The following is a 20,752-nucleotide window of genomic DNA, read 5'->3' as shown; positions in this document are numbered from 1 at the left end:
CCATACAGTATAATGCCCCCATAGCTGCCCCCATACAGTATAATGCGTGCATAGTCGCCCCCATACAGTATAATGTCCCATAGCTGTCCCCACACAGTATAAGCTACCTATATACAGTAATGCCCCATAGCTGCCCCCACACAGTACAATATTCCATAACTGTTCCATACCCAGTCTAATGCCCCCATAGTGCCAAATAAAAAAATACACATTCACATATCCTCGTTCCCACGGCAAGTAGAGGAGAACCCTCTGTTCCTCCGGTCTGTACTCTGCGTGGCTTGGCGCAGACAGGCGCGATGACATCACTGCATCGTGCCTGTCTGCACCGAGTCGCTCACAGCCGGCGTTACATAGTAAATGGTGGAGCAGGGAGCTGATGGCTCCCTGCTCAACCATTGGATTCAACTGTATCTACGACCTGAGGAAGCAGATACAGTTGAAACCGGGACATACCACCGGCCGCCCGGGACAGCGGCACACCGCCTGGAATCTGGGACGGATCCGGGGTGGTTGGGAGGTATGTATAAAAATAAAAGAAGTTGTTTTTTGTGCAGTATTCTGGAAAAAAAACTACAGAAGCCTGAAAGGCCTTAACAATAGTAAAGAACATTTGAAAACATTACAGGAATTATATTGCTGGAATTATATACGGAAAATGGTTATATCCTATAAATGATTACCTCTAAATAAAATAACGCTGCAGCATTATTTTGAAACTTACAAAAGTCAGAGAACAGATTCTTGTAAACAGGATTCTTCAAGAATAATGTGGAAAAAACTATGATAAGTAGAGGTTCTACTGATATATATGGGAAGGACTTTCATAAGAGTGGATGAACGTTAAATGATGAATTGGTAGGTGAGCACATTTACATGTGAATTTAACTTAGTTGGACTCAAAGGGACTACCTTAGAGGAGCGCCACCTCGTATTTTTTTTTAATGTACTATAAGGGAATTTTCACAAGGCTTATTTTAAGGCATATTTCGAAATGGAAAATGGTCATATCCCATTCACATCCCTGCAAACAGATTCCCATTGCTTTTCAATGGAAAATACACTGTGTAGTTCAAATGAGGCATATTTTTACGCTGCTAAATTAAAAAAATGCCTTGTAAAAATATGCCTTGTAAAAAAACATGTGACGTCACCTCTTGAAACATTTTACAAGCTGAATTTTTATTGATACTACAAAATATGCTTCAAAATACGCTTTAAAAATGCTTTGAAAATCAGCTCTAAAAATGCCTGGATTCAGAGGCAATTTTTGTTTTTTAAATCAGCTTCGTATTTTTCTGCCTCAAACATTAGCCGTGTGAACATACCTTAAATATCGAAACTAAAGAAGAGACAACGCGTGGGTTCCTACAGTATGTTAGAATCTGCTGAAAGCTCCTATCCTTTAATAGGAAACACAGAACAAGGTATTGAGGCACTAAATCAAATAGAGAAAGTGCCTGGGACTGTATGTGATAGGGGGATGGAAGGGGGGAAAAAAAGTGCGGGAAAAAATCAGGAGCAGGGATTGGTGGGACAAGGGGATAGAGGAGGGGTTAGGAGCAGATAAATAGTTGAGGTCAAGGGCAGTTCACTATCTTACCTGCTGGAGCTGCAAACGTCAGACGTCTGGTCCTGTGAGAGATCTTCCTCTGCGGTCCAGGGCGTTTTCCGGAGTACAGATGGCGGATTAGCTGATGAGGCAGGTGGCACAGCGGGTTGCCACGGAGGGTACAAGCTGGCTGGAGGTGTTCCTGGCAGAGGATCGCAGGCAAAAGGTGTTACCTGCGGCGGTCGTCGGTGTCAGCAGCGGTGGAGTCCCGTCGGCGTCGGCAGTTAGAGGTAGGCCGCGCCGGGTTTCTCGGCCTCCTCCCCGTTTGAGCCCCAGTCCACCTTCAGCCACCCAGAGGCGGGCCGGCACCGTTCGCTCTTCAGGAGCGGGACGGAGGCGCCGTCGCCTGCTCTCCCCTTCACCCGGTCCCGACGTCGTGCCACCCACTCCCCTGGCTGGGGGAGCTTCTGCAGTTCTCCCCATCCGGGCTGCAGGCAGTGCAAGGCCGCAAGCAGCCGCAGAAGCCGGGGCCGTGATTAGTGCACCGCTGGTTCTTCTTCCCGGCCCGACAGCTTTTTCCCTCTCACAGCAGGCCGTGGTTGAGAGGGGAGCTGGAGGGGGCGGTCTCAGGAGAGCAGAGACGCAGGCCTCAGGCACCAGCAGGTTAGGTGTGCAGTTGCTGCCACCTGCTGGTGGTTCTGAAAGTGACACAGAGCTGGGGAGAGAGCTGGTGAGTGGCCTGTTTTTACCAGGCACAGGCACTGTGAATGAGAGGAGTGCGCTGGGTGGATTGTCGTGCGGTAGCAGTGATCTGTTGCCGTGCAGGCAGTCTGCGGAGCAACGTGATTTGCCAGTTTCTCTTTCGGAGTTTTCTCTTCCAGGTGCGGTGTCGGCGAGACGCAGACGGCGAAGGAGACGGCATGGAAGAGGACATCGTCGTGGTGGTCACGGGCGTCCACGCCATCAGGTTGAGAGACGTCGCCGTTCCCGGAGTAGGAGTGTGTCTTCCAGTACAGCATCTTCTTCGCCGTCCCAGTCGTCGTCGGGAGCTAGTACACCCAGCCGCACGGGAAGGAGATACACGAGGAGTCATCGGCGGGAGCACAGGGATCGTCATTCGTCTTCGCTGGTTCCAGTTCCAGAAGTCGCCTCAGCCTGTCCACCTGGTGGGGATCTGTCTGTGGTTCCGGTATCTGGGAGAGTTGATGCACCCTCGGAAGTGACGAGGACGCCCTTCTCCGGTGAGTCTCCATGTGGGAACGCATGGCTACCTAAGTGTGATTTATCTGCTATTGATTTAGTTTCGGCATTAAAAAGCTTGTTGGATGGTTTGGGTACAAAAGGCGGAGCTTCGGTTCCGTTGGTTTTGCCAGGGGGGGCTGAGCCTCCGCCTGAGCGGGTGGCCAGTATGTCTGGCTTGGCATTCCGTGATTCGCTGTTTTGTGGTGTTGCTCCTTTAGGTACTCACCTGTCTGCTGAGATCAAGGACAAGATATGGACACATGACTTTGTGGATGTTTGGTCCTTGGTGTCGGTCGATCATGTGACGATAGATAAGGAGCGTGTTTTCGAAAGAGGTTCGGAGAAAAAGGTAAAAGTCGCGAAAACTTTTGGCAATTGGCTCCAGGGTTTTTCTACCTTGGCTCATGTCATCTGTCAACGTTTTCCGGAAAAAGGGGCCGAGCTGTTTGTGTATGTAGACACTATATTCAGTGCCCACAAATTGCACGGAGGTGCAGCTTGGTGGAGATATGACGAGGAATTTCGCCGTCGGTTGGCGATGACGCCTGACATTGGTTGGGCGTCGAAGGCGACGGATGTGTGGTTACAGCTAATTTTGGCTCAACAGCAGGCTCGGCCCTTTCAGGCAGGAGTCGCAGTTTCGGGTTCAGCACCCGGGATTGCGGCGCAGCGCCCAACAGGAGCATGTTGGCTCTACAATGAGGGACATTGCAGGTTCTATTCTTCCTGCAAGTTTCGTCATGAGTGCTCCATCTGCGGGGGTGCCCATTCCGCGCTTCGCTGTTTCCGACGGGCAAAACAACCTTCCAAGGTGGGTCCTGCCGGTGCAGCGGAGAACTCCGGTGAGCGCTCTCGCGATGGAACCGTGGCTCGCCAGGTATCCCAAGAGACAGGAAGCAGACTTGTTAGGTCGGGGCTTCAGTGAAGGTTTTTTCGTTCCGCATGTTTTTTCTTCGGTTTTGATGTTGTCAGATAATTTAAAATCGGTGAAAGAAAACATGTGTTTGGCACGGGAAAAAGTGCTGAATGAGGTGTCTTTAGGCAGGATGGCGGGCCCCTTTGGGGAGCCACCTTATACGAATTTACGGGTTTCTCCTCTTGGCTTGGTCCCCAAAAAGGAACCGGGGAAGTTTAGGTTGATTCATCACCTTTCCTTCCCTCGTGGGGATTCGGTCAACGATGGGATTTCCAGAGATGAGGCTGCAGTGTCTTACACGTCTTTTGATGTGGCTGTGCGGTTGGTACGGGAGGCAGGCGTAGGTGCCTTGCTTGCTAAATCGGACATAGAGTCAGCTTTTCGTTTGTTGCCTGTGGATCCTGCCTGTTTCCATTTGTTGGGATGTCGGTTAGATGAGCAGTTTTTTGTAGACATGTGTTTGCCTATGGGTTGTGCCATCTCATGTTACTATTTTGAAGTTTTTGGTTCCTTTCTGGAATGGACGGTTCGTTTCAAGACAGGTATTTCTTCAGCCATTCATTATCTAGACGACTTTTTATTTGTAGGTCCAAGTGATTCAGGAATATGTGGTTATTTGCTGAAAACCTTTCGAGTTTTAATGTCCGAATTTGGTGTCCCGATAGCAGAAGAGAAGACGGTTGGTCCGGCTACGATTTTGTCGTTTCTGGGTATTGAAATTGATACGCAAGAGATGGTTTTCAAATTACCTGACGACAAGCTTGCGCGTCTGCTTTGTACCATTGACGAATTTGTTTTATCAAAAAAGGTTACCCTGAAGCATCTTCAGTCACTGTTAGGGTTGCTGGTTTTTGCTTGCAGGATCGTTCCCATGGGTCGCGTTTTCTCTAGACGCCTATCATTGGCGACTAGGGGTATTTCGCGCTCAAATAATTTCATTCGTGTCACTAGGCAAATGAAAGATGATTTGCGCGTGTGGCAGACTTTTTTGCGATCTTTTAATGGTAGGGCGATTTGTCAGTCGGAGGAGGTTTCCAGTTTTGAGTTACAGCTGTTTACGGATGCTGCTGGCAGTGTCGGTTGCGGTGCGGTTTTTGGAGCGGAGTGGTGTTTTGCACGTTGGCCTGTGGGCTGGAGTAGTATGGGTCTGACATTGAATTTGACACTTTTAGAACTCTTTCCCATTGTGGTTGCAGTGGAGTTGTGGGGTTTAAAGATGTTGAATAGTCGCATACGTTTTTGGACGGACAATATGGCAGTGGTGCAGGCTGTTAACAATTTGTCTTCTGGATCATTGCCGGTTTTGGCGTTACTTAGGCATCTAGTTCTACGTTGCATGCAATGTAACATTTGGTTTCGGGCTACACATGTGCCGGGTGTTGAGAATAAAATCGCAGATGCCTTATCTCGTTTGCAGATGGGGGTTTTTCGGGAGCTTCACCCGGGAGCACGGCTGGAAGGGGAGCGTTGCCCGAATCACTTATGGGCCCTGGTCGAGGGGAACTTGCCCGGCTAGTTCAAGGTTCTGTGGTACCAGGTACATGGCGGAGCCATAATAAGTTTTGGGCGGAGTGGTTGGAATTATCTGGCGGGGTTTTTCCTACAAATGATGAGCGGCATTATGAGGTTACGTTGGAGTATTTGTCTCGGATGCGTACTAATGGTTCTTCGGTGTACACGGTTTCAAAAGGTTTGACTGGTATTGCGTTTATGTTGAAGTTGTGGGGTTGTACGGATGTGACGAAAATGTTTGTTATTAGACAGGCATTGAAGGGGTGGAAGAAGGAGCATATTGTGAAGGATGCTAGGAGGCCTATTACATATGCTTTATTACTAAGGATGCTGATGGTTGTTCCGGCTGTTTGCTTTGATCCTTATGAGTCTGTTTTGCTGCGTACTGCTTTTTCTTTGGCCTTTTTCGCAGCATTGCGGGTGAGCGAATTGGTGTCACCGAGCGCAAAGCGGTTTGGGGGTCTTCTGTTTGCGGATGTTTTATTGGAGGAAAAAGTGGTCCGGGTATGTGTGAGACGGTCCAAGACTGATCAGATGGGCGTTGGTGTTTGGTTGTGTGTGAATTCATTGGGTGGTGAATTCTGTCCAGTTCGTTTGGGGCGTGAGTTTTTGTCTTTTCGAGCTGATGGGGTTCCTTTCTTGGTACATTCTAATTCTTTGCCGCTTACTCGATTTCAATTTGGAGCCGTTCTTAAGTCTTGTTTGGAGCATTTGGGCGTGGATCCTGCTGAGTTTGGGACTCATTCGTTTAGAATAGGGGCAGCCACGGAGGCTAATGCTTTAGGTATGGGGGAGGAAGATATTAAACGTCTGGGTAGGTGGAGTTCAACTTGTTATAGGTCCTATGTGCGTCCGGATCTGGTGTTGTTTTGATTTTCCTTGTCATTTCAGAACATCGGCCGGAAGTATGGATAGTTGGCCATTCTTTTATTTTCTGGGCAGCTCGTCGGGCTGAATATCGGCCTTTAGGCCTCAGTCTTGGGGTGTCATCGGCCGAGGTGCACTGGAAAGGTATCAGAGGGCTGAGGTGGGTTCAGCTGTTGCCGTTAATAGTTGAAGTTAGTCGGGAATGCCGTGGTCCAATTGTGCTTGTTATACATGTTGGGGGAAATGATTTGGGAAATGTGAAATTGTCGGAGTTGTTGTCCCTTATCAAGGCTGATTTAGGTCATTTCAAACAGCTTTTTTCTGATGGTGTGATTGTCTGGTCTGAGGTGATTGCACAAACTCATTGGCGAGGAGCTAGAAGTGCTGTGGCCATCAAGCGGTCAAGACGGCTGTTGAATGTTCGTATTTCCAGGTTTGTTCGTACCATTGGGGGGGTAGCAATTCGTCATTTGATGTTGGAAGGTGACAATGGGGACTTATTGTTATCTGACGGCGTTCATTTAAATGACATTGGGATCGACATCATGCTGTCGGGTCTGCAAGATGGAGTGGAGGCTGGTTTGGCATTGTGTGGTGGGGGTGGTCGGAGTACCGCGTAGGTGTTCGCGGTATCCTCCTTGGCGGAGATAGGCTCTGAAGAGTAAAATCCGGAGAAGAACCTACATGCGCGCCGCTTCACAGTGGGCGGCATCACAGGAGATGTGAATAAATTAAGTGGTTACTTCAGGGCCATGTGATACAAAAATGTTTGGTTGTGTTAAATAAAGCTGTGGCCATTCCCACATTCTCCAAGAAACAGGTTTCGTTGCTTTATTGGTGTATTAAATGGGGTAATGATGCATCAGCGACACTTAATATGGGGATAACATTAGTACATGCAGTCTTGAGGCACTAAATCAAATAGAGAAAGTGCCTGGGACTGTATGTGATAGGGGGATGGAAGGGGGGAAAAAAAGTGCGGGAAAAAATCAGGAGCAGGGATTGGTGGGACAAGGGGATAGAGGAGGGGTTAGGAGCAGATAAATAGTTGAGGTCAAGGGCAGTTCACTATCTTACCTGCTGGAGCTGCAAACGTCCCTCCCGCCCTCCCTCTTTGGGAAAATTTGGGTGTGTAGTTATGGTGTTTTCTCTGTCTTTTAATTTCTTTGCTTTTCTATGCCATGTCTATTATGGCTCGTCAGTTGCTTTCTTTTTCTTTGCGTAGGCGTGTTTCTGTGGTTTTTCTTTGTTTTTCAGATGTCACAGCAGGCGGAGATAGGCTCTGAAGAGTAAAATCCGGAGAAGAACCTACATGCGCGCCGCTTCACAGTGGGCGGCATCACAGGAGATGTGAATAAATTAAGTGGTTACTTCAGGGCCATGTGATACAAAAATGTTTGGTTGTGTTAAATAAAGCTGTGGCCATTCCCACATTCTCCAAGAAACAGGTTTCGTTGCTTTATTGGTGTATTAAATGGGGTAATGATGCATCAGCGACACTTAAAGGAACAGTGTCATGGCAAATAATTTTTTTTATATGTTAAAGATGTTAGTGCTTTAATAAAAACGTTTTTATTCATTTGTGTGTTTGTGTTTTACTTTTTCTTATTTTTACACTTTTTCTTCCCTATGGGGGCTGCCATTTTTTGTTCCATTTCTGTGTGTGTCGATTAACGACACACACAGACATGGAGTACGGCAGCCACAGTCCCATAGGGACTGTGAACGGCTCCCGTCCCATTCACGTCCGTGTACGGCGTCTGTGTGGGAACTGCGCATGCGCCGCTCCCACACAGTCCTATTCGAAATTGGCGCCGTCCGGCGCCATTTTCCTGTGGACCGGAAGTCGCGGCCGGACTGTAATATTACTACTTCCGGTCGCGGCTTCCGGACTTGTGCACATGGAACAGCGGCAGCAAACGGAGCGGACGGGCCAGAGGGAGCCGCGGCGGCAGGAGCAGGTAAGAGATTTCAATGTATGTTAGTGTTTGTGTGTGTTTACTACTATATGTAAACCTACTACACTGTGGGTTACCTCAAAAAATGGCGACACGCAGTGTAGCAGGTTAAACCTTTCAAACCCCTCGTTTATCCCGGCACTAGCCAGGATAAAGGAGGGGGGGATGCTGAGAGCTCACTAGAGCGAGGGCTTTTAACCCAATGTTGCAATGCTGCAATTTTGGGAACAGCCCCATCTAGTGGCCAAAAATGGGTAGTATTATAAACTAGAAATAATTTATAATATTACATGGCTCGTGCCCAAAAAAAAAAAAAAAATTTGAACAATGTTTAATCACCCACACACTAAATGTTTAATTTTTAAAAAAAAAACATGTTTTTAGGGCAACACCATGCCTTTAATATGGGGATAACATTAGTACATGCAGTCCCAGACAGGAGTCTTGTAGACAGATCCTGCAAGCTTTCACTTCTTTAGAGGTGGCGTTGAGCAGGGTAGAGGGGGGGGGGTTCTTTAACCAAGTATATTAAGAAAGATTTCATTTGGTAAGCCCAGTAAACTATATATATTTATGTGTATAACTATAGACACATTCAAAGTGAACTGTCAATTCTAATTGATAGATTATATTATAATACCCAAAGCGGGGAAAAAAACAGGCAACATTTATTAGTGATTCCTTAGCTTGGAAAAAAAAATCTATAACAAAGACGGATGCAGTAGATTTACATTGAACACATCATTCAGATTAATGTATAGAAATCTCTGTTTTGCTTTTGTGTATTCCGATACAAATCAGTGAAAGCCACTGAGGGGATTAAAGAAAAAATTTGTTTTAGATAAGCTGCAGATTGATCTTTTTATTTTTGGGAACTATTTTTCCTTCTTCGCTAATACATTGCCTATACCAGTCATTTAGGTTCATTTCTAATCATATGGGCTAGGAATTCATGAGTTCCACTCTCACAGTAAATGATTTTATTTAAGTACTATGAACAGCCAAATTGACTTTACCTTCTTCTCTTCCTGTAATACGATTACTTCGTGATACCGTGGAATGGATGGCTCATATTTCTTCTTGTCTTCCTTCTTGGAGTTGACATTCTCATAATGCAGTGCACTTTCCCTTTAGAAAGTTCAAAGAAAGATTTATGAGTCTGCAGTTCATATTGAGCAGACATCCAAACAAGTACAGAGAAAGCCTTTCCCCCTCATGTTTACAGTTTCTAATAAGGACCAAATCACTCACTAATGGAGGCGCCTGCACTTACAGTGAAAGATACAGCCACTTAGATCTACTGTAAATGGATCTGGCTAATATTCTATTTGAATGAGACTATCATAGCCATTTAAAGGGGAACTATGCTTACAAAATGGACCTGTTATATCTATAACTGAATGTATGCTGCTGTAATAAAGATTATAGGACTATTCATACTGTGTGGGGGCACTATTGGGGCATTATACCATGTGAGGGCACTATAGGGCTATTATACTGTGTGGAGAGGCACTACGGGAACACTATACTGTATGGAGGCTCTATGAGGGCATGATACTGTGTGGAGGCACAATGGGTGCATTATACTGTGTGAGGGAAAATATGGGGGCATTATACTGTGTGAAGAGGCACTATGGGGAATTAAACTGTGTGCGGGGCAATATGGTGCATTATTTTACTTCTTGCCCACTCATGACATCTTAAACACTGGACCCACCAATGAGTTAAAACGGCCCTGCCCTTAACAATATATTCTGGGGACACAGACAAAATTAATATTGTTGTGGTTATTTCTACAATATGTAAGATCATTCTCAAATGTGCACGAATAAATCCGTCATGTGACAGCCCCCTTAAACTTAGGGCCAGGGGTGGGATCTGGCTGGTTTTTCCAGGTTCTCCCGAACTGGTCGTTAAAATTAAAGATGTTTCGTGGAACCGGAGAGAAGCAAGATCCCAACCCAGTTCCCCTGCACTCAATGTTATCTGAATCCTTATGACACAAACACAATTGAGCAACTTAACTAGAGCTGGAGAAGCAGGGGAAGTATTCCCTGCACCACCATTCGGCGCTTTTACCTGTGATGGAGGTTATTGCGCCACCTGCATCGTTCTGCTGGAGCAGATCTGGTCAGAAGAGACCAGGCCTGCATAGCAGGACAACATGGAAATGGGGACAAGTGGGGACTATGTAATTTTTTTTTTTTTAGTGGGCAGTGTGTGTGTGTGTGGCACTATCTACGGAGGGCACTGTGTGAAGCACTATCTACAAAGGGCACTGTATGTTGCACTGTGTGTGTGGCATGCGGTGCAGCTAGGGGGAGCAGGCAGGGCATGTGAACTGGGCACAGTGGGGTGAGTAGGTAGGAGGGGTGCCGGGCCAGGCGGAGATACAATTAAATACTCCTCCTGGAGCAGAATCCCCCTAAAGTCACTATCCATGTATGGACCGTGACATTAGGGGCTCCTCCTCCCAATCGTCCCGGACGGCCTGGGGTATGACCCGCAGTCAACTGTATCTGTGTCCTCAGGACGCAGATACAGTTGAACCTAATGCTGAAGCTAGGAACAGTCTGCTTTAGCATTAGTTCAGAGCGGAGGAGCAGAAGGAGGTCTTCCGCTCGCCGAGGACTCCCCGGGCACAGCGCTACTTTAAGCACTGTGCCTGGGAAAGCACTTGACATCACTGTTCATATATGGACAGTGACGTCAGTGGCTCCTCTGAAGTGGAATCTCAGTTGCCGACGCTATGGCAGGGGATTCCGCTCCAGGAGTAGCCCCTGACATCTCTGTCCACATATGTACAGTGACATCAGTGACGTCACTGTCCATATATGAGCAGTAGCATCTAGGATCGGAATCCCTGGCTTATGCTCTGGCTGGGGATTACGCTCCTAGAGGGAGTCCAGAAGGCGCTATCTACAGGGGGGAGGCGGTGGCGCTATCTACAGGGACGGTGGTGCTATCTTCAAGGGGGTGTGTCACTATCTACATGGGCACTGTAGCACTATGTAGGGGCACTATCTACAGGGGACACTGGCACTATCCACATGGGTACAGTAGCACTATCTACGTGGGCACAGGCACTAGGGGCATCTAAGTGAGCATAATACTGTATGGGGCATCTAAGGAGGCATTATACTATATGGGGCAGTTATGGGGGCATTATACTGTATGGGGAAGCTATAGGGGCATAATACTGTATGGGGCATCTAAGGAGGCATTATACTATATGGGGCAGTTATGGGGACATTATACTGTATGGGGAAGTCATAGGGGCATTATACTGTATGGGGCAGCTATGGGGGCATTATAGTGTATGGAGCAGCTATAGGGGTTTGCACAGTATGGGGCAGCTGTGGGGCAATCTACTGTATGGAGGCAGCTATAGGGCATTATACTGTATGGGAGCAGCTATGGGTACATTATGCTGTATAGGGGCAGCTTTGGGGGCATTAAGCTCTGAGGGCAGCTATGGGTACATTATGCTGTATAGGGGCAGCTTTGGGGGCATTAAGCTCTGAGGGCATCTATGGGGCATTATACTGTATGGGGCAGCTATGGAGCATTATACTGTATGGGGGCATCTGTGTGGGCTTTATACTGTATGGGTGCATCGATGGGGGCATTATACTGTATGGTGGCAGCTATGGGGGGCATTATACTGTATGGTGGCAGCTAGATGGCATTATACTGTGTGGGGGTAGCTAGAGGGCATTATACTGTGTTTCTATGGGCGCCGCATCGGTTGTCCCTCTTTGTGATACTTTTAAGTTGTGAGGTATGGAGGAATCCCTGGCCAAAGCTCTTCCCGAGGATTCCGCTCCCGGAGAAGGGAGCTTCAGTGATGTCAGCGGCTCCTCTAGGGAGCACCAATGGGGCTATGTATAGGGAGGGGGGTGTAGTGCTATTTACAGGAGGGTGTGTGGCACTATCTACAGGTGGAGTATGTGTGTGACACTATCTACAATGGGGGGAGGGTGGCAATATCTACAAGGGGGGCTGTGTGGCACTATCTTCAGGGGGGCAGGCAGTACTTACAAGAGGATGTGTGTGGCATTATCTACATGGGGGCTTGTGTGGCACTATATCCTGGGGGTGAGTGTAGTAGTATCTACAAGGGGGATGTGGGGCACTATCTACAGGGGGCTATGTGTGGCACTATCTACAAGAGGAGGTGTGCGGCACTATCTACAGGGGGCTGTGTGGCACTATCTTTAAGAGGAGGCTGTTCATTATGTTACAATATTCTCATTAGCCTCAGTTATACAATCTGTTTTAATCAGGCACTGACCTCTTTATTTATTTTCTTTTAATTTATTGTTATGTTAACTCCCTTATATAACTATATCGCTTGTAAAATGTACAAACGGTTTTATGCTCGAGTTACATAAAAAAAAGGTGAAAAAGATTGGTAGAGACAGCAAGCATGGCGAGAAGGAAAGAAATGTTGGGAAAGAATTTTGGGGAAGGGGGGGCCTAGCTGAATCTTTGTCTCGGCTGCTGGAGACCCTAACTAATATTATGGGGCACTGTGTGTGTGTGTGTGTGTGTGTGTGTGTGTTGCTTTATTTCAGTGTACAATTGAATTTAAGGACACAGTGTGTGGCGTTACCATATTTTTCAGAAGATAAGGCGCACCTGACCATAAGACGCACCCAGGTCTTAGACAACAGAAAATAGGAAAAAAAATATTTGTTAAAAAATAATTTATTCTGTTTCACCACATTTTGAGAGCCATAAATTTTTTCTATTTTTTTCATCGATTGAGCGGTGTGAGGGCTTATTTTTTGCGGGACGAGCTGTAGTTTTATTGGCACCATTTTTTGGTACATATGATTTTTTTGATCACTTTTTTTTTATTTCATTTTTTAAGCGCGAAGGCGACCCAAAATCTATTTTGATGTTTTATATTTTTAAACTCACCATGCGAGTTAAATAATTGTATAATGTAATAGATCGGACTTTTACGGACGCAGTGAAATTATTTTATTTTTTTACATTGTGCTTGGGGAAAAGTGTGCAAAGGTTTGTTTTTTTTGAACTTTTAATATTTTTTTTTTACACTCCTGAAAATGTATCTAACGTTTTTTTTTTTTACACATTTTATTAGATCACCTAGGGGACTTGAACCAGCGGCCACTTGATTGCATGTGAAGTTACTGAAACAGCGTAACTCCCTAACTCCCATAGTAGTGAATGTCAGTTAATCAAGGGGCCGGGAGAGCACAGAAAGCTGGAGCAGGGTTTAGGGGGCCCTGTTCTAGAGATAGGTGCGGGTCCCAGAGGTGGGACCTGAATCTATCTGACATTTATGACATATCCTGTGGATATGTCATAAATGTCCTTCATAGAAAAACCCCTATAAATGCCGCGGTCGCTATTGACCTTGCCATAAAACATGAATCCCCTATCCACAGGATAGGGGCTACATGTGAGATCGCTGGGGGTCCGACTGCTGGGACCCCCAGCGATAAGGAGAACAGGGGACTGAAAGTTACCCAAAGCGCTACATGAGTAGCCTGAACTTCAGGTTTCTGTGTCCGGCTTATCTGTTTCGCAGCTCCATAGAGATCAATGGAGAGCCGCTCGTGCATGCGCAGAAGAATCCCATTGATCTCTATGAAGCTGCCGGACACAGAAAACGGAAGTCAAAGCTTCTCATACAGTGCTCTTGGTGACTTTCGGTCCCCATTCTCCTTATCGATCACACATGTATCCCCTATCCTGTGGATAGGGGATACATGTGTTTTATGGCACAACCCCTTTAAACTGCCAGGAACAGCGAAATTGCTGTTCCTGGCCGTTAGAGCAGCGTGTCCATAGTAAAACACAGCTGACACCTGCAGTGTATGGAGCGGGTTCAGCACGTGAGCAAGCTCCATACATTATCCCCTGCCATGCTACATGATGTGCCGGCACTTAATGGGTCGGGAAGGGGTTAAGTAATGAAGTGGTCAGGGAGCCCGGCTATGCCGGGTCCCTTGACTGTGGACTATAAGACGGAGAGACTTTTTAGCAAGATTTATTCTTGCTAAAAACTGCATCTTATAGTCCGAAAAATACAGTATATTCAGGGACACAGAGTATGGTGCTATTATATTCAGGGGCATAGTGTGGAAAAGTAATGAGATGAAGAAATCTGAGCAGCAAAGTCTGCAGAAATAAATTGTGGCCAGGAAACGTCATCATGGAGGTCTGGATGGAGAAGAAAAAAGAACAATAACAACAAAAATATGAGAACACGTCACCTGTGAGTCACTGAATTTAAATGTTTATTCTCCTACTGACTGACCAGTACAGTATTCACTCTATGATCTGAAGCGAGATGGTTGGTACTATTCCTTTTTGTGAAGACGCAACTCCCAGCATATCCTGCCCATTGTTCAGGCCATACTGGAAGCTGTAGTTTCATGCGGGACAAACGGATATGGCAGTGGTTAAACTGAATATGCAAATGATCTCTGTACTGAATTGTGCTGGTACTGTATATATGTACGGCTCTTGGTTTTCGTGCTGTATTTAAGCACTAAGCTTAGTTCTGCTGCTGTATTTATGGATTGAGCTTGGTTCTGGTGATGTATTTATGTACTAAGCTTGTTTCTAGTGCTATGTTTATGTACTGAGCTTGGTTCTAGCACAATATCTCTGTATTAAGCTTGGTTCTGGCACCATGTTAATGTACTGGGCTTTGTTCTAGCGCCGTATTTTTGTACTGGGCTTGGTTTTGGTGCTGTATTTATGCACTGAGCTTGGTTCTGGTACTGTATTTATGTACTGAACTTGGTTCTTGTGCTGTATTTATGTGCTGAGCTTGGTTTTGGTGATGCATGTATATATATATATATATATATATGTGTGTGTGTATTAGGCTTTGTTCTGGAACTGTATTTATGTGCGGAGCTTAGTTAACATGCTGTATATATGTACTGATCTTGGTTCTGGTGCTGTATTTATGAACTGAGCTTTGTTCTGGTGCTCTTTTTATATACTGAGTTTAATTCTGGAGCTGTATGTATGTACTGAGCTTGGTTGTGGTGCTGTATGTACTGAGCGAGGTTCTGGCACAATATTTATGCATTAAGCTGGAATCTGATACTGTATATATGTACTGAGTTTGGTTCCGTTACTATATTTATGTACTGAACTTGATTCTGGTGCTGTATTTAGGTACTGAGCTTGGTTCTGTCACTGTATTAATGTACTGAGCTTAGTTAACATGCTGTATATTTGTACTGAACTTTGTTCTGGTGCTGTATTATGTACTGAGTTTTGGTCTGGTGCTGTTTTTATGTACTGAGCTTGGTTCTGGTGTTGTATGTATGTACTGAGTGTGGTTTTGGCATCATATTTATGCATTAAGTTTGAATCTGATACTTTATGTATGTACTGAGCTTGGTGGTTCTGGTGCTGTATTTATGTATTGAGTGTAGCGCCGACGGCCGCGGGTCCCACTCACCCCAGCAGCCGCCAGCCTGATTATCCTCATCGCCAGCGTCTCCCTGCTCAGGGACGCCAGAGCGCTCTGCTCTCTCCTCCTCCGGTCTATGCCCATAGGGTGCACGTGTGCTTGTCCAAGTTATTAAAGGGCCAGCGTGCGCACCAGGAATATTGCTCCCAGCCTATCCCAGCACATCCTGGACTATTTAAAGAACTCTGTCCATAGTGCCTGAGCAAAATAATTTCTAACCCAGTTAGTCTGCGAAGGTTCCGTAGCCTGTTCCCTGAAACCTGTATCCGTGTCCAGTCCAGTATCCCGAGTCCAGTGTGCATGATGAGTCCAGAGTCCGTGATAAGTCCAGTGTCCGTGACCAGTCCTGTATCCGTGTCCAGTCCTATATTCTGAGTCTAATGTCCTTGACCAGTCCTGTATTCGTGTCCAGTCCTGTATCCTGAGTCCAGTGCTCATGACCATTCCTGTATCCATGTCCAGTCCTGTATCCCGAGTCCAGTAACCGTGACAAGTCCAGTGTCCGTGACTAGTCAAGTATCCGTAACCAGTCCAGAGTCCTTGACAAGTCCAGTGTCCATAACCAGTCCTGTATCCAGGTTCCAGTGTCCGTGACCAGTTCTGGTTCCGATAATGCAGCACAAGCCAGCTTCCGATAATCCATCACAAACCTACCTCCAGTAATCTGGCACCACCCTGCCATCAAGGTACCATCTGCCAGTGACAGTCCTTTACTTTTCTGGCCAGCAGCTACTCCATTATGGCAGAGTTGCCAGTGGATCCACATACGCCGGGGACGTTACACTGAGCTTGGTTCTGGAGCTGTATTTATGTACTGAACTAGATTCTGGTATTGTATTTATGTACTGAGCTTGGTTCTAGTGCTGCATGTATGTACTGAGATTGGTTCTGGCACCGTATTTATGCATTAAGCTTGAAACTGATACTGTTTATATGTACTGAGCTTGGTTCTGGTGTTGTATTTATGTACTGAACCTTGTTCTGGTGCTGTATTTATGTACTGAGCTTTGTTCAGGCACTGTATACATGTACTGAACTTGGTTCTGCTGGTGTTTGTATGTACTGAGCGTGGTTCTGTCACTGTTTTTTTTAATTAAGCTTGAGACTGATACTGTGTACACTAAACTTTTGTATTTGGGGTTGTGGCAAACAGCCAAACTATTCTCAATCCTTTTCACAGTGCAAAGCCTAACTAAATGGGCTGAGCATGTTAAGCACACTTATCGTACTGAATGTGCACATAAAGGTCTATATGTAATGGGTGAGTTTAACCCCTTCCCGCCCAATCACATACAGTTACGTAGTCAGCGCTAATGTGTTAGCGCTTTCTCACGTAACTGTACGTGATGGTTATGGAGCTAGGCTCCGATCCTGCCGATTAACCTATTAGATGCAGCGATCAAGCGATCTTTGCATCTAGGTGGTTTCAAGCCTGTCGGCATCCCGGCGTCGCGGTCGCCGGGATGCCGGTGGTTGCTATGGCAACCGGAGGCCTAACAATGGCCTCCTGGTCTGCCAAGGACAGAAGCCTTTTAGGCCACGCCCCTAAAAGGCTTAATATCAGTGCCAAAAAGATGGTGCAGGTCAGAAGCTGAGCCTGCGCCATCATTTGCGGGTGTCAGCTGTACATTACAGCTGACAACGCGCTGTAATGAACAGGACCGGTGCTAGCCTCCGATCCGGCCGATTAACCTCTTAGATGCAGCGATCAAAAGAAGTCGCTGCATCTAGGTGGTTAGATCTCACCCGATGTTTGCTATGGCAATGATCGGCACCCGCTCTATTTGCTATGGCAACCAAAGGCCTAACAATAGCCTCCTGGTCTGCCTAGTACGGAAGCCTATTAGACCCCGCCTATGTAGTTAGTGCAGTGTATTAGAATAGCGATCAGGGCTTCATACCTTCAAGTCCCCTAGTGGTACAAAAAAGAAGTTAAAAGAAAGTTAATAAAAATTTTAAAAAGAGTTTCAAAAGCAATAACTGCCTTTTTTCCCATAGTAAGTCCTTTATTGTAGGAAAACACAGAAAACATTTAAAAAAGTAAACATATTTGGTATCGTCGCGTCCGTATTGACCCAAACTATAAAGATATCATGTTATTTTCCCCGCACGGTGAACACCGTAAAAAAGTAAAATATAAAACTATTCCAAAATCTCTGTTTTTGTTCACTACCCCTCCCAAAACATGGAACAAAAAGTGATCAAAATGTTGCATGGTCCCAAAATTGTACCAATAAAAACTAAAGCCGTCCCTGCAAAGAACAAGCCCTCCCACGCTCTTTTGACAGAAAAATAAAAAACTTATGGCTCTCAGAATATGGTAATACAAAAAAGAAATGATTTTTTTTTAAAAAGTGATTTTATTGTGCAAACGTTGTAAAATATAAAAAAAAATTTATATACATATGGTATCGCCGTAATCGTATCGACCCAGAGAACAAAGCAAATATGTCATTTATAGCACACGGTGAATGCCATAAAAAAAAAAAGAATAAAAAACATTGTCAGAATTGCTTGTTTTTTGGTCACCTTGCTTGCCAAAAAATGTAATAAAAAGTGATAAAAAAAATCGCGTGTACCCCAAAATGGTACAAATGAAAACGACAGATTGTCCTGCAACAAATAAGCCCTCACACAGCTTCAGTGGAGAAAAAATAAAAAAGTTCTGGCTCTCAGAATATGGCGACACAAAATGTGCAGAGCGTTCCAAAAGCGGATAAGATTGGGCGCCATTTATCAGTCCGACACTGGCCACATATCTGCGGATTATTATTTATTTACCCCATTATTATACCCTCTTATTATACCCTGATGTGCTCCGTACAGATTACATATACCCCCACATTATAAACTAAAATACCAGCTAAACTCCAAACAGAACAACTACGAAGCTAAATCTTACCCTCCAAAAGCCAAATGGTGCTCCCTCCCTTCTGAGCCCTGCAGCGTGCCCAAACAGCAGTTTACGTCCACATATATGGCATCGCCATACCCGGGAGAACCCGCTTAACAGTTTATGAGATATTTGCCTGCAGTGGAACAAACTGGGCACAACATATTGTGCACTAAAATGGCATATCAGTGGAAAATTGCAATTCTCACTTTGCACCATCCGCTGAGCGTTCATTTCTAATGAATAAAAAAAAAGTGTGGGGTCAAAATGCTCACTACACCACTTAAAAAATGCCTTGAGGGGTGCGTTTTCCAAAATAGAGGTCACTACTTGGGGGTTTGTTTTACTATTTGACCTTAGAGTCCTGCAATTGTGGGTCAATGCTGTGAAAAACACCAAAATAGACATCAAATGCGCATTGTGCTCTTCAATTCTGAGCCCTGTCATATGTCCAGGCAAATGATAAATGCCTTGAGCGGTGTAGTTTCCAAAATGGGGTCACTTCTCAGGGGTTTCTACTGTACTCTGGAACATCAGGGGCTCTGCAAACGCGACATGACGCACGTACATTAATCCAGCGACATCTGCGCTCTGAAAGCCAAAAGGCGCTCCTTCCATTTTGAGCCATGTGCCCAAACAGCAGTTTAGGGCCACACATGGGGTATTGCCATACTCGGGAGAAATTGAGTAACAAATTGTGTGGAGTTTTTTCTTCTATTACCCCTCGTGAAAATAAAAAAATGAAAGCTAAACCTACATATTTTTGGAAAAAAATAAAATTTTTCATTTTCACTGCCTAATTCTAATAAAATCTATGAAACACCTGTGTGGTCAAAATGCTCACTACACCCCTAGATGAATGCCCTGAGAGGTGTATTTTCCAAAATGGAGTCACTTCTCAGGGGTTTCTACTGTACTGGTACCTCAGGGGCTCTGCAAATGCGACATGACACCTAAAAACCAATCAAGCAAAGTCTGCATGCCAAGTAGAGCAACTGCCATTCTGAGCCCTGCGGTGTGTCCAAACAGAAGTTTATGACCACATGTGGGGTATTGCCGTACTCGGGAGAAATTGCTTTACAAATGTTGGGGTGTTTTATTTTCCTTTATTTCTTGTAAAAATTAGAAAATTCTATGTTTTTTCAGAAAAAAATTCATTTTTACAGACTAATTAAAATAAATTTACCAAAAAAATAGATACTAACTATAGCCCTAGATACATTCCATGAGGGTGTCGTTTCCAAAATCGGGTCACTTTTGGGGGGATTCCACTGTTTTGGCACCACAAGACCTCTTCAAACTTGACATGGTGCTTAACCACTTCCTGACCAGGAGCTTTACCCTCTTCCTTACCAGGCCCATTTTCAAGTTTTAGCCATGTGGCAATTTAAAAGCAAATTGTTGTTCTATTATTTTTCCAACCTACATGTATTTGGTCTTGTTTTTCTCAGACCATATTAGGCTTTCATATTGTGTAACAAATAATAATAGATATACTTTACTTTTTTTTTAAATATGGTAGTAAAAATGGAAAACAAACTGGAAAAAAATGTGAGTATGTGATTTTAGGTAATGCTTTTGACATCTGGTGCATGCCACTGGGTAAATAACACATATTTGGCAACTTCTGCCGACTTTCAACGATACCAAATATGTGCATATTTTATATACCCTGGGCGCAAGGCAGAGCTTACAATGAATAGTGCGCAAACTGGCTTTTGGAGAGCAATTTTCCAAAGCTGGTTTGCTGACACCATATGACCATTACAGATGTTGTGATGTTTCTAATTCACAAAAATTGATGGCCTATCTTTGGGATAGGCCATCAAAATCTGATTGGTCGAGGTATGACACCCCTGCCGATCAGCTGTTTTGAAGGTGCCACAGCACTCGTACGAGCGCTGCTTCCCCTTAATTTCTTTTACTGCTCACACTGTGAATCGCGGCCACAGTTGTAGCAGCGGTTCACAATATTACAGCCTTCTCCCATTTAAGTGAACAGACTGTAATACTGTGAACAGCCGCTACAAGTGTGTCCGCGATTCACAGTGTGAGCAGTAAAGGAAATTAAGGGGAAGCAGCGCTCGTACGAGCGCCGCAGCCCCTTCAAATCAGCTGATCAGTGGGGGTGCCGGGAGTCGGGCCCCCACCGATCAGATATTGATGGCTTATCCTGAGGATAGGCAATCCATTTTTGTGGACTGGAAAACCCCTTTGACACCCCAAAATTACTTTTTTATGGAAATTAGACCCCCTTAAAGTGTTCAGTTTTGAAAATCTGCCGTGTAAAATGTCTGCAGCATGCAGATGAGATTTGCAAGATCTCCTCTACTTGCCTTGT

The 20,752-nt window shown here is 45.3% G+C and overlaps 1 protein-coding gene across 1 annotated transcript in view; it reads right to left on the bottom strand.

Annotated features, from left to right (window-relative positions):
- Window positions 1-20,752, bottom strand: part of STPG2 (sperm tail PG-rich repeat containing 2) — a 773,928-nt gene that overhangs the window by 641,923 nt on the left and 111,253 nt on the right. The window contains exon 7 of the mRNA XM_075860649.1: window positions 9,064-9,175. Within this exon, the coding sequence (XP_075716764.1) occupies window positions 9,064-9,175 (112 nt within the window). The remainder of the gene's footprint in view (window positions 1-9,063; window positions 9,176-20,752) is intronic.

The sequence above is a fragment of the Rhinoderma darwinii genome, chromosome 1, assembly GCF_050947455.1.
Source record: "Rhinoderma darwinii isolate aRhiDar2 chromosome 1, aRhiDar2.hap1, whole genome shotgun sequence".
Taxonomy (NCBI): Eukaryota; Metazoa; Chordata; class Amphibia; order Anura; family Rhinodermatidae; genus Rhinoderma; species Rhinoderma darwinii.
This window is presented reverse-complemented; position numbering and strand designations above follow the sequence as displayed.